Raw genomic sequence first — 13,166 nt, 5'->3', positions numbered from 1 at the left:
TGATAAAATACTCATTGCAGCTTACCTGGTGAGATGTATTGTTCCTTGATAGTAACATAGTAATCCCGGTCACTTCTGCTATGTTCGTGGACAAATCCAAGAACATGGTTTAACTCATGTTGGATAATTCCTTTAACCATGCAGCCTACTCCTATAGACACATCCTGAATACCACCTGACCTCCCTGTGAAGGACCAGCACCTGGAAAAAATATACGGTATGACGAATGGAAGAATAAAATACATAAGGTTCGATTTCATACACAACTTTAATTTTTTTTAACAAATTGCATTTTAATTCAATCAGATTCTTTCCCATTTTTCCATTACTATAATATAGCCAGGGTCCCCCTCTGGGCTACCCCATGTCCTCCTGACTCTGCTCTCTTACCGTTGCGGTGTCCGCCGGTTGCGGGGGAGTGCTGCGGCCAGTGGTGTTTTGACAGGCTCACTGGAGGCTGCCTTTGCAGGGCGCTGCCATCTTGTGATTGGCCACGCATGCGCAGTACAGTTGCGCATGCGCAGAGAGGTGCCGGGAGTTGCGATAGCCAGTACAGGGCTTTGTGCATGTGCAGTAGCTCAGGCAGAGTGAAGGCCATTGCTTATAGGCTCCGCATGGGGAACTACAATCCCCAGCAAGCCCCAGGGGCTGCATTCACGGGTTGCAATAGAACCAATAGGGTGGGCCAAATCCCCTGCTCAAACAGGGATACATTTCTCGGGCAAAGGAGACCACTGTGGCATCTGCACAAGGCCAGAGACCCCCTCATAGGCCTCAGCTAGGCTCCGACTTCCCTGTCAGTTTGTGGCTGCAATAGGTACAGGCTTATAAGATTGGGACGCTGACTCAGTAGCACAAGGATAGGGACAAGCCAGGAATCGGCTGCATCCTGGACCTCCGGTGTCTGGGACCAGACATCTGCCCCTGAGGGACTCTCTCCATGGTGTCACCGTCCACGGGGGACACCACCCACCGTAGAGGTGGAGGCTGCATGGTCACCGTCTTGGATCCATGGATCCCATCACACAGCAGCAGCACGCCCGAATGCGGATGCACCCGGCAGGTACCTCACACCACAAGTGCACCAACACTACACTGGCCAGTGGGGCAGTGCTTTACCATACATTGGGTTACTTTGTGGACATCGGGTTGGTTGGCTACCCAAGGGCACCTAGGTACTTTGGGGGACAGTACTAGCGTTCGAGGTTACGACCGTGCGTGGCCTGGTGGGTATGCTGTAACCATATTAGCTATATGTAGTAAAACTGTTCTGTTATACCACGTGTATACTACTTCTTATGTGTCCTGTTATAGGATCATTCTACACTATAGAATCCCATATAGGTGGAGGCGCTAACGAGCATCACTCAGGTACACCCCAGGTTCCCAGCAAGCGGAGGCTCGGGTTTCCTGTGAGTCACACGTATTGCACCGCACCTATACACCGTAGCCACACATCTCCCAGGGGGTGGGAGAAAGTGTGCTACATGTGGAGGCGCTGCTGACATCTCAGCCCATGGGTGCCCTACACAGCAGTCAAATTGCTAAGACGTGAACCACGCCATGTTTACGCCCACAAAGCAGCAGGTTCATGACTGGGTCTTAGAGTTCAAAGAATCACCGTGACACGTGGTCGCAGTAGGAGGAGTGTCCGCCCTGTCGTCCATGTATACCGTCCGTGATCAAGTGAGGCAATCTCCTGGGCTAAGTGATGCCAAAGTCATTGGCCGGAAATATGACACCGCCTATTGGTGGAGTGTCGTACTACTGTTCACAAAACAAGAAATCTGTTTAGAAAACGCCCCGCAGGCACTAACGCAGCACAGGCCCTGCCAGGAGGATGTGACGTGAAGGGGTTAACCAGGCTTATAATAAAGGTCAATGTATTGGTATCGAACATGTTCAGATCCAATACAGGGGTGGAGATAGAGTTAATACTCTTTACCGCAGAGAGGCCCATTGGATTTTTACATTGGATACACTAATCCCTAAGGGATTAAATACAGAATGGGACCTGAAGTACTATCTTTGAGGATTCAATGTGTTATCTTGTTCCTATTAAATTCTATCCAAGCTCTGTTCCTTTTCATTTTACATTACTTGATCCCTTATGGGTATAATACATCCTACCAATGTTTGGATGTATACATGGGATATACTGCTGCGGCACAGTTTATTCGAGCATTTGCCCGTTCTGTGCCGCAGCAGTAGCCTGGCGCGCGCCCGAGTGTGACGGGCGCGCGGCGAAGCAGCGGAAGAGCGCCCTCCGATCGGGGCGCTCTCCCTACCGCTGCCGGGTCCGCCGGGTCCCCCGGAACCCCCTGCCGCTGTCCCGCGATCGCGGGACACCAGGGCTCCCTCGGGGAGCCCCTGGACACGCGTGCAGGGGGCGCACGCTCCCGATGACGCGTGACCGCGCGTCTATGACGCGCGGCACGCCGAGGGGCGGCCACTAGCAAGCCGGGAGATTTCCCGGCTTGCGGTACCGACCACACTTCAATAAAGTGTGTCGGTAGTGTAGCAGATTTGCTTAACAATGATATTCCTTTCTAGTGGTTATACTTATATATTGGTTTTGTGATTCCATCTTATGAAATGTTATAAGATGTGATATTACTATTCAAACGTTGTATTTTGCCATCTTTCTTGGCTAACACAATATATTGAGCTTTTCTTCAGCCTTAATATGTCCTTTGATGTATTACATCTGTTGCTTTTGACAAAAAGTTTTTCTTTTATGGATATTACGAATTTGTTATATTTAATCTATTGCAAAGTTTTTCCTTTTTTTCTTCTGACCTGTTTACCATATATTAATATTTTCTGTTTTTTGGATATTTCAGGTCTGGAAAGCATTGTATATATAACATGATCAGTTAACCATGTTGATAGATCATATATTCTTTCAACATGGATCTATATTTAAAATCAATGGTTTAGATTGTATATACATTCTTTGATTCAAATTGTCATAGCAACAGGGGTGATTACAATTAACTATAATTACCGTCAGCTGCATTCTGAGTACACGGGAGGGACTATATTAGAGTGCTTATCACACAGTCCCAACCACACTCCTTCAGAAAGGGCTTTTAGAGCCTGAAACGGGTGGGAGGTTTTTTCCTGTTTTGTTATGTTTGTTTTTGTGTTTTTTATGTAGTTTAATAAACTTTTTTAACTTTTTCATTCAACTGGTGAGCTGGTGGTGCTTATTTTTGGGACTCTGCTGTTTCGTGCCAATCCCTTTTTTAGTTATTATAATAAAGGTCAAGCCCACTTGGTTAACCCTGACTCGTGTGTTTGGGTCTTAGACTGTAAGCTCTGGGACCCAGATGTCGAGAATGTATTACTGCAACTGTATTCTAATTCTGCGACATGAAAGATTTCTGTGACTTTTTGCCTTTCCGGAGATGCTGGGATCGGGAGATTTCTAGGCTGTAAGTTTTAGGGTGGGTTTGGCGGAGAAAGTCTTTGCAGAATGTGTCTATGTAGAGGGGTTCCGGAGTTATGGGATACCCCAACAGTTGTATCCGGAGATTGAGTGATATCTTCAGATACAGCTAAGCGCATTACTCCGACAAACTCGGACCCTGGAAACGCTCTTACGACTTACCGCCACAGTCCCTGCTGCAGCATCTTTCAAACAAGGTTAACGGATATGAAGGGGTTAAAATATATCTGCAGGTAGTATAGCAGGGATTCTCCAGTATAGCAGAAGTACCCACATACATGCCCAGGTATCCTGAACCTAGAATAGGGGTTCAGGAAGGTGCTCGAGCTAAGGTTAAAAAGCTGAGCATATTTGCAGTGTTTTAAAAAGTTTAAAAGTATTTTTCTCATGTGTGCCAGGAATGAGGCTAGTGATTTGTAGGGAATATTTACACTCACTCCATTCATGACACCAGAATAGGAACACATAACTTTTTGCACGTAGAAGACAGGACACCACATCTTTTATTGAACGGGAATAGTTTAATACGTATAGATATTGCTGACCTGTATATGAGCTGAAGGCTTTCTAAGTCATGGATTCCGGAAGGCACAGATGGCTACCAGGCTTGGCGCCACTGTGTCTGTCCAAGGGCCATACTTGAAAGGACTCAGAGGTGCCCAGGTGTTAGGCCAGATGGGGCCCTGCCATTATTCTGGAGCACCCCTATCCTGGCCTGACACAAGGCAACATCACACCCTTTGCCCAAGATGCAGAATCTGTGGAGCCTCGCACCGTGGGGGGCGAAGGGGCAGAGAGAAATATGTCACCTGCCCCTGGAAAAGACTCAGGGGTGGGAAACCCTGTCTGATTGTCTCAGATTGGTTGCTAGGAAAGTTGCTAAGGTTTTTTGATTGGGCTGCAGGGTTTCTGGAAAGGCATACAAGTTCACCTTTCCTGTCTCACCCTCAAATACTTTCTGGGCAAGCTACCCAGCTACCTGAACAAGCTCCTCACCCCTACCACATGCAGTACCTATCACCTGAGATCAGACTCCAAAAGACTATTCATGGTCCCAAGACTCAACAAAGTATCCGGACGTTCCTCCTTCTCCTTCCGTGCACCCCAAAACTGGAACAACCTACCAGAGACTCTCACATCCACCACCAGCTTAAGTTCTTTCAAATCTAAGGCTGTCTCACACTTTAATCTGGTCTGTAACTGTTTCATAAGCTCATAATATATATTTTCTTTAACTGTGCATGCAATGTCTTGTATATAAATGTATACCTTGTTCATTTATGTAACTGTATTTGTAACCATGTATTATTTGTTTTACTCTGTGCCCAGGACATACTTGAAAACGAGAGGTAACTCTCAATGTATTACTTCCTGGTAAAATATTTTATAAATAAATAAATAAATAAATAAATAATACAAGAGGTTTTAAAAATTCTGACACAGCTCAGATTTGTCAGTTTTCCAAGTTTTCCAAGATTCCAAGATTGTAAGCAAATTCCAAGCGCCACACCAACAGCGGCGAAGTAAATGATGTCCAGGACTTTTTGTGAGTAACTACCGGTCATTGGAAGTGCTCTATAAAAGTGATCTGAACGAATTTTGTTCCAGAAACGACTTAATTTGTTAGCCCCATCCCCAGTAAGTGTGTTAATCTTGAATTGTGTAACATTGTCTCATATAAGAAATAAATTACCATTTATTTTACCATCTTGTTTTGCTCAATCAAATGATCCAGGTTATAAAAAGGTTTTGTAGAACTTGATCTCCCGTGACAAGTATCCCCTACCTACAAAGCCCGCACTGACAACAGTGGCTTCATCTGTTACGGTTGCGGTCAGATGGGTCACTTCTACAAAGAATGCCCCAATGACAAAAAGTAAAAAACTCCAACTAAGAACTTCCACCCTAGTGTAATGATCTGCGGAGTTCATACGGCCGAAACACCTACCACATTGGCCAAACCCCCTTCACTGGCTTCTGGAAACTCTCCTGCCCCAAGCCCCAATGATGGAACCCCACCATTGGACACTTACAGTCGGGTATGACCAGCCGCCATCCTACGTGTCATCGTGGATGGTGTATATTCATTGGTGTTGCTGGATACCGGATCACAGGTGACCACTGTGTACCGGGGATTCTAAAACCAACATCTCAACACTGGCCCTTGCAGTTGCCAGAACACATAAAAGTGAGGGGACTCGATAATGAAGATTACCCCATTGATGGAGTAGTGAAGGTTTCAATGGAGATACTGCAACGGAATACCGGCAAATCGCCCACTATGGATGTGGAGGCATTGATATGCCCCGAGAATTTCCCAGTGCTCCGATCATGCTGGGAACTAACACCGATGTAGTGCGGGCAGTGATCTGGGCCTACCTGCGAGAAGCTGGCGAACTTCCTCTGGATACGTTGGCCATCCATCCTTCAACCTGCAAGCAGGACTAAAAGAGATTCCACCAGGGGGAGTTGAAGCGCATGGCTGCATTGTGCTGCTACCCCGACAGGGACGAAGCGGATCACCTCTTTTCCCTGGAAAGCACCACCATATGAAGATACCCAGAGAGGCTACAAGCTGGTACCCAAAGTATGGGAATGGACCTCCAAGATCCTCAGAAGAATTAAGGTGTATGTCCAAAATATATCGCCGTTTACCATGGCTTTCGACCCAGGCCAGAAATTGGGGATATGCCCCAAGTGAACACCACTGAGGCATCGGATTCATCCAAGGTGTTGACATCCAACTTCAAAAAGTCAAATCTATCAGCTGAATGAAAAGACCGACTCACGGCCACGTTGTAAGAATGTCTGGCCGTATTCTCTACGAGTGAGATGGCTGTGGGCTGCAGCCGAAACGTCCAACACACCATTCGCCTCCGTGACACCACCCCCTTCCGGGAGCGTTGTCGTCGCATCGCCCTAGAGATGTGGACGACATAAGGGACGTCTTGCAAGAGATTGAGTCAGCAGGGATAGTGATTGAATCCCAGAGTCCCTATGCCTCGCCCATAGTGGTGGTGAGGAAGAAGAATGGGTCAGTGAGACTGTGTGTCGACTACCGGACACTGAACAACCACACCGTACCTGACCAGTACACCCTTCCCCGCATCAAAGAAATTCTCAATGCCCTAACCAGGAGCCAATGGTTCAGTGTCTTGGATCCGGCTACTACCAGGTGCCGATGAAGGAAGAAGACCAAGAGGAGACTGCCTTTGTCTGTCCCATGTGCTTCTATCAATTTACACTCATGCCCCAAGGCATCTGCAGAGCCCTTGCACTTTTCAGTGTCTAATAGAGAAAACTATTGGCGACATGAATCCTCTGGAATGTTTGGTCTACCTGGACGATATTATCGTCTTTGGTAAGACCTTAGAGGAGCATGAAGATCAGCTGCAAAAAGTGCTGGACCATCTGGAGCGAGAAGGTCTGAAACTATCACTCGACAAGTGTCGGTTCTGTCAAACGTCGGTGACCTACGTGGGACACATTGTGTCTGCCGATGGAATTGAGAATGTCGTGGAGCTATACTCGTTCCTCGGCTTCTGTGGCTATTACCGCCATTTGTGGAGGGGTATTCAAGTAGGGCCAAGCCCCTCAACAATCTTTTGAAAATATACCCAGAGGACCCAGGGCGAAATGCATAGGGTCAATCTGAGGCTCCTGGTCTCTCACCCCATTAATCATGACCAGGGGGACACACAATGCTACTTCCAAATAAACAGGTCTGGAAGGTTTTTGCTGCTGCTTTACATCAGGTAAAAAAAACTGGATACTTTGTGCAATTCAGAAACCTAAAGCAAGATAATGATCAGTCCTACCGTTCATATACAGAAGTATCCCCGCCCTAAGATTAGAACATACCCATCTGCAGATATAATGTTGATGGCATTCTTCTCTGTTGTGTAAGGTACAAAGCGCACACAGGTCACAGTTTCAAACTCCTGCATGGCTGCACGTATCACGGAAACTTCCGCGTCATCTGGGAGAAAAGAGATACGAAGAGGAAACCATTAACAATAAGTACAGTTGGAGACGAGAAATGAAGAGCTACTAATAAAAAATGGAGACCCCACAATAGAAGAGATGGATACTCACTGTAACCAGAAGACATGATGTATGGCACAATGACATTTCCATTGCTGGATTTGTCCCACGTGCAGTTATCACATTTTTTGGCGCTGCGACCAGGTTTAATTGCAATGTCCCCTTCACGCAACATCTTCTTGAAATCTGGATTAAGGATGGAAAAGGAAATCATCAAAATTCCATTCAGTGCATTTAACAGCGCAGAAAGCCAAAGAATAGAATGAGCTATTTCCCCAATGTACTGGGCACTAGATGAGTGAGGTGCACATTTTCTATGAGCTGACAAAAATGATGCACCATATGTCTCTGTTTCATTAAAGAGTTTACTAGGTCCATATCTCACATTATTAGGGATTATTAAAGATTCCTATAATAGAGATGGGGGTTTAAGACATGTGCCCTGGGTTATCAGAGGCTTGTAATGGGATCCCTGTACATTTTCCAATCTGTATAGTGTTAGATCTGCAGAAAGATCCCTGCTCCTTGCAGCACAAACTAGGATTCCATATAAACTGTGGCACCTGCAGGGAGTTATTTGTATCTTCCCACCATATACTAACAGTTTGTAATAAGGTTTTCTGTTTTTCTAAACACAAACCTCTGTATTTATAACATTTCACTGGTTAACATGTTATTCCAAAACATGTCTCTCCTTATAGATTTAATAGTGTGAATCACTTAAAACATCAGAACATTTCAGGCTCATCTAAACCTTGTGATCTCATTTGTTGTGGAGCAATATGTATAGCAGTGAATGTAATAAGGAGAAACTTACAGTATGAGCAGCCACTAATTGGAGGTCTATGATGACTTTGATTCATTGTGTTAACATCTCTATAACTGTAACTGTAAGGTGATATATGAAATCCCTGTGGACTGATTTATTTAGATTGTATGTATTGGCTGCTTTGACTGTTTTATTTGTGGCCATACACTTGCTTTCTGCACTGAATATAGAAATCAGTATTGGGAGCACATACTTTTGGAGATTATTCCTTTGGCATTACCTTGATTTACTTTTATAATCTTGCTGAAGATGTCCGTGAACTTTTGCATTTCACTGGTTGCTGTTAAAAATGACACGGAATTTAGTTTCTATTAACAGTAATATTTTTTAACGACATTATTTTTCAGCATCTGGTTGACAACTGTAGCTGCATCTAATGAAGATGCTCCTCCCTCTATACCCATGTTAAAGCTAAAGGATAACTAGTAATAAGCTGCAGGAGGGTTATGTGGAATTAGAGAAGACTCAAGGGGTTTATTCACTAACATGCTCCAGCTGCAAAACTGAGGCAGAACTAGTGCAAAAACTGCACCAGAACTATCAAAGGAAAATCTTCAGTTGTTTTCAATGGGATTCCTTCCCTTTCATAAATATGAGGCTTTTCCCCACTGGTTTTGCCCCTGTTTTGCAGCCCAGACACTTTAGTAAATAGATCCCAAGATGTGTTTCTATTGTTATGTAAATCATGGCGCTGGAACATCCCATTCATAATTATACCTAACCAATTATTTAGAATAATTAGTTATTCTTCCATTTAGTTGTATTCACCACCTTGCATTAGAACTACTAATACATACAATATGCTGATCTGATAAAACAGTTTATGCCACCCTAACATCACTATAATAACCCAAGTACGACACACACCTCCCTCCTATGTGTCACAAATAAGAGTCTAACGGGCACATTCATTTTTTTGTGTCTGTTTGCATCACTTTATAAAGGTAATTGTGGTAATTGTGTGTCTGTAATTAGTGGAGTGTTACAGGAAGGAGTTCCCTGCACACACAGTATAATGGGATGTATCTTATTCAGCCTCATTCTTCCACTCCTCTAAGCATCAGAAAACCTGCCAGCTCTGAGGTGGAATAAACATCTCTGCCTAACAATCTGCACCAGATGGAAGAATTTGGGTTTATTTTATTACATGTAAGTGCAGCGCGTCAAAGGAAACTTTTCTTTGCTTTGATAAACACATCCAGGAATGATCTATCTAATAGCTGAACAGTCACCGCGTCTGAATATCCAATGCTTTGCTGACTATCCCTGTACACTGGTCTTCTGTACAAGGCTGATATAGCCCAGTTTCAAAACAGAAATATTAATAGCTCAGATTATCTCTACTGAAAGTATCAAAACAGAAAAAATATGTTTATAAAACGGGATTCCAACTTATTTTTCCAAAAAATAGAGAGAAGGGTGTATTGACACCCTCTCTCTAGCTAGAAGCTCATTAGTAGATGCACTCCATTAATACCATTTAATTACATAACATTAATTAAATACCATTAATTAGGCAATACACCTTGGGGTTCACCTCACCACTCCTGTTACACCCCCAACCTATTTTTTAACATGAGTGGAGGAAGGGGGGGAGGGAGGGGCAGATGGAGACATTGCTGTATGTATATATAAACTAGCTGATAGATCCAGCGTTGCCTGGGATGTAATGTTGTCGCTCCTCTCCTCCACTCCCTTCCACTCTCTCCCCCCCCCGTTCAGAGCTGTGCTTCCCCCCCCCAGTTCACATCTCCGATTCCCCCCCCCCCCTTAAACGCTTCATTTCCCAGTGTGAATCCGGTGAAGGTAACAGGGGGAGGCATAGCGGAGGTGGTTATTGGGGTATGTGGCAATTTTGCGGTCTGGGTTGTCGGACGGGTAAGAGGAGCAGGGGAGGGAAGAGCGTGTATAGTGTAGCGGTAAGAGTATATTGCGGTAATGGTGTGATGCCGGTGATGGTAATGCATTTCTGAGGTGTAACAGGGGGAGGCGGAAAGCGGAGACGGTGAGCGTGCGGGAACGCCATTTTGACAGAGGACCATTGAAAAGTAAGCGGGGAGCGGGTGGGGGTGCATAACAGAGTGTGGTGGAAGGCGGCCATTTTGGAAGGGTAAGTGTGGAGGGAGTGTGCATAGTGGAGTGGAGGATATTGGTGGTTTCTGTGGAGAGCAGAGATGGTTTTCGAATTTTTTTGCGTGAAGGGGGGAAAGGAAGGGAGACAATGGAGGGGGGTGAATAGCATATTGGCCGGAAAGGCGCCAATTTTGGCACAATAGCGGTACCAGCGATGATGGGGCCAGAAGTCCAGTGCAAGCGCGGGCTGTGTTGTCGGACGAGTAAGAGGAGCGTGTATAGTGTAGCGTAAGGGTATATTGCGGTAATGATGTGAAGCCGGTGAAGGTAAGGCATTCCTAACTCTCCTCCTGCCTTCCTTGAGTCTTTTTCCACTGTCTCAGAGGAGGATGTGTCGCTGTTGATCTCCTCTTCTCCCTCTACCACTTGCCCTCTTGACCCCATTCCCTCCCATCTCCTAAAACCTCTAGCTCCTACTATAATCCCTACGCTTACACACATTTTTAACTCCTCCCTCTGCTCTGGAACCTTTCCATCCTCCTTCAAACATGCAACAGTCATACCATTACTCAAAAACAGCAAGCTTGACCCTACCTGTCTTTCTAACTATCGACCTGTCTCCCTCCTGCCTTTTGCCTCTAAACTCCTTGAACGTCTTGTATTCTCTCGCTTGCTCCATTTTCTCAACACCTATTCTCTCCTAGACCCTCTACAATCTGGCTTCCGCACTGCTCACTCCACCGAAACAGCCCTCACCAAAATAACTGACGACCTCCATGCTGCCAAAGACAGAGGTCATTACACTCTGCTCATATTACTCGACCTCTCTGCAGCATTTGACACCGTGGACCACCCTCTTCTCCTCCACATTCTCCATACTCTAGGTATTCGGAACAAAGCTCTATCCTGGATCTCATCCTACCTCTCCCATCGTACTTTTAGTGTCTCTTCTGCTAACACCTCCTCCTCCTCTATTGATCTCTCTGTGGGGGTACCCCAGGGCTCTGTCCTGGGACCTCTTCTCTTTTCTCTGTACACACTCTCTCTAGGTGACCTAATAACATCTTTTGGGTTTAATTATCACCTCTATGCCGACGACACACAAATATACTTTTCAACACCTGACCTTACACCTGCTGTACAAACCAAAGTTTCTGAATGTCTCTCTGCTATATCATCCTGGATGGCCCTCCGATGCCTTAAACTCAACATGGCTAAAACAGAGCTTCCTCAAATATACTTCCTCCCAAACCTGGCCCTACTACCTCCTTCCACATTACTGTTGGAACTACAATCATTCACCCAGTAGCCCAAGCACGCTGCCTAGGGGTCACACTCGACTCCTCTCTCACATTCGCCCCTCACATTCAAAATATTTCTAAAACTTGTCGCTTTTTCCTCCGCAATATAACTAAGATACGCCCTTTCCTCTGTTGTTCGACTGCTAAAACTCTGACTCAGGCCCTCATTCTCTCCCGTCTTGATTACTGTAACCTCCTGCTGTCTGGCCTTCCTGCCTCTCACCTGTCTCCCCTACAATCTATCCTAAATGCTGCTGCCAGAATCACTCTACTCTTTCCTAGATCTGTCTCAGCATCTCCCCTCATGAAATCCCTCTCCTGGCTTCCGATCAAATCCCGCATCTCACACTCCATTCTTCTCCTCACTTTTAAAGCTTTACACTCTTCTGCTCCTCCTTACATCTCAGCCCTAATTTCTCGATATGCACCATCCCGACTCTTGCGTTCTGCTCAAGGATGTCTACTTTCTACCCCCTTTGTATCTAAAGCCCTCTCCCGCCTTAAACCTTTTTCACTGACTGCCCCACACCTCTGGAATGCCCTTCCCCTCAGTACCCGACTAGCACCCTCTCTATCCACCTTTAAGACCCACCTTAAGACACACTTGCTTAAAGAAGCATATGAATAGCACTGTGGATATTCTGAACACAGGATACATAAAGCTTGGCCCCCTGCAGACGCACTTACCAGAACTCCCTCCTACTATCTCTGTACGTTCTCCCTACCTACCAATTAGAATGTAAGCTCCTCAGGGCAGGGACTCCTCTTCCGAAATGTTACTTTTATGTCTAAAGCACTTATTCCCATGATCTGTTATTTATATTATCTGTTATTTATTTGATTACCACATGTATTACTACTGTGAAGCGCTATGTACACTAATGGCGCTATATAAATAAAGACATACAATACAATACAATACAATACAATTTGTGAGGGGGAGGCATAGCGGGGGGAGGCATAGCGGAGGCGGAAAGCGGAGCGGGCGGGAACGGCCATTTTGACACAGTAATCGTGGTGCACAGCGGAGGTGGCCAGCGTGCTTTTTACTGGGCCATTGGACAGTAAGCGGGGAGGCGCCGTGGGGTCGGCACAGTGGAGGTCGGGATTTGTGAGGGGTATACAACGGTTGCGTGGACGGGTAAGAGGGGGGGTGTACAGCAGAGGCGGTTATATTGATGGTGATGGTGTGTGATGTTGAAGGTAGAGAGGTGGAGCGAGGGTTTGAAAGTGAGGTGTGTGATGATTGACGAGGTGGAGAGGTAGTAAAGGGCGCAGGGAGAGAGAGGGTTGGAAAGAGGGTTAGACTTACCAAGGTCGGTGGGTTAAATTTTTTTGTGTAATTCATGTGTTTTTTCCATTGAATAAATTCATTCATTATTTATCATTGCTTGAGTGCTTTAAGTGGGACCCTTTTCTTCTCTTTTGTTTATATATATATAAATATATTCTTGTTCTTGTTATTGTT

At 45.5% G+C, this 13,166-nt stretch overlaps 1 protein-coding gene across 2 annotated transcripts in view; it reads right to left on the bottom strand.

Annotated features, from left to right (window-relative positions):
• LOC142498871 (embryonic protein UVS.2-like) overlaps positions 1-13,166 on the bottom strand; it is a 40,685-nt gene that overhangs the window by 9,783 nt on the left and 17,736 nt on the right. For both annotated transcript variants that reach the window (XM_075607488.1, XM_075607487.1), the window contains exons 5-8: positions 8,545-8,604; positions 7,547-7,681; positions 7,313-7,430; positions 26-201 (exon numbers count right to left, since the gene is read on the bottom strand). In XM_075607488.1, coding sequence (XP_075463603.1) covers positions 26-201; positions 7,313-7,430; positions 7,547-7,681; positions 8,545-8,604 — 489 coding nt within the window. The remainder of the gene's footprint in view (positions 1-25; positions 202-7,312; positions 7,431-7,546; positions 7,682-8,544; positions 8,605-13,166) is intronic.

This window comes from Ascaphus truei, chromosome 7 (genome assembly GCF_040206685.1).
Source record: "Ascaphus truei isolate aAscTru1 chromosome 7, aAscTru1.hap1, whole genome shotgun sequence".
NCBI classification, from domain to species: Eukaryota; Metazoa; Chordata; class Amphibia; order Anura; family Ascaphidae; genus Ascaphus; species Ascaphus truei.
The sequence above is the reverse complement of the archived record's forward strand: the minus strand, read 5'-3'. Positions and strand labels throughout refer to the sequence as shown.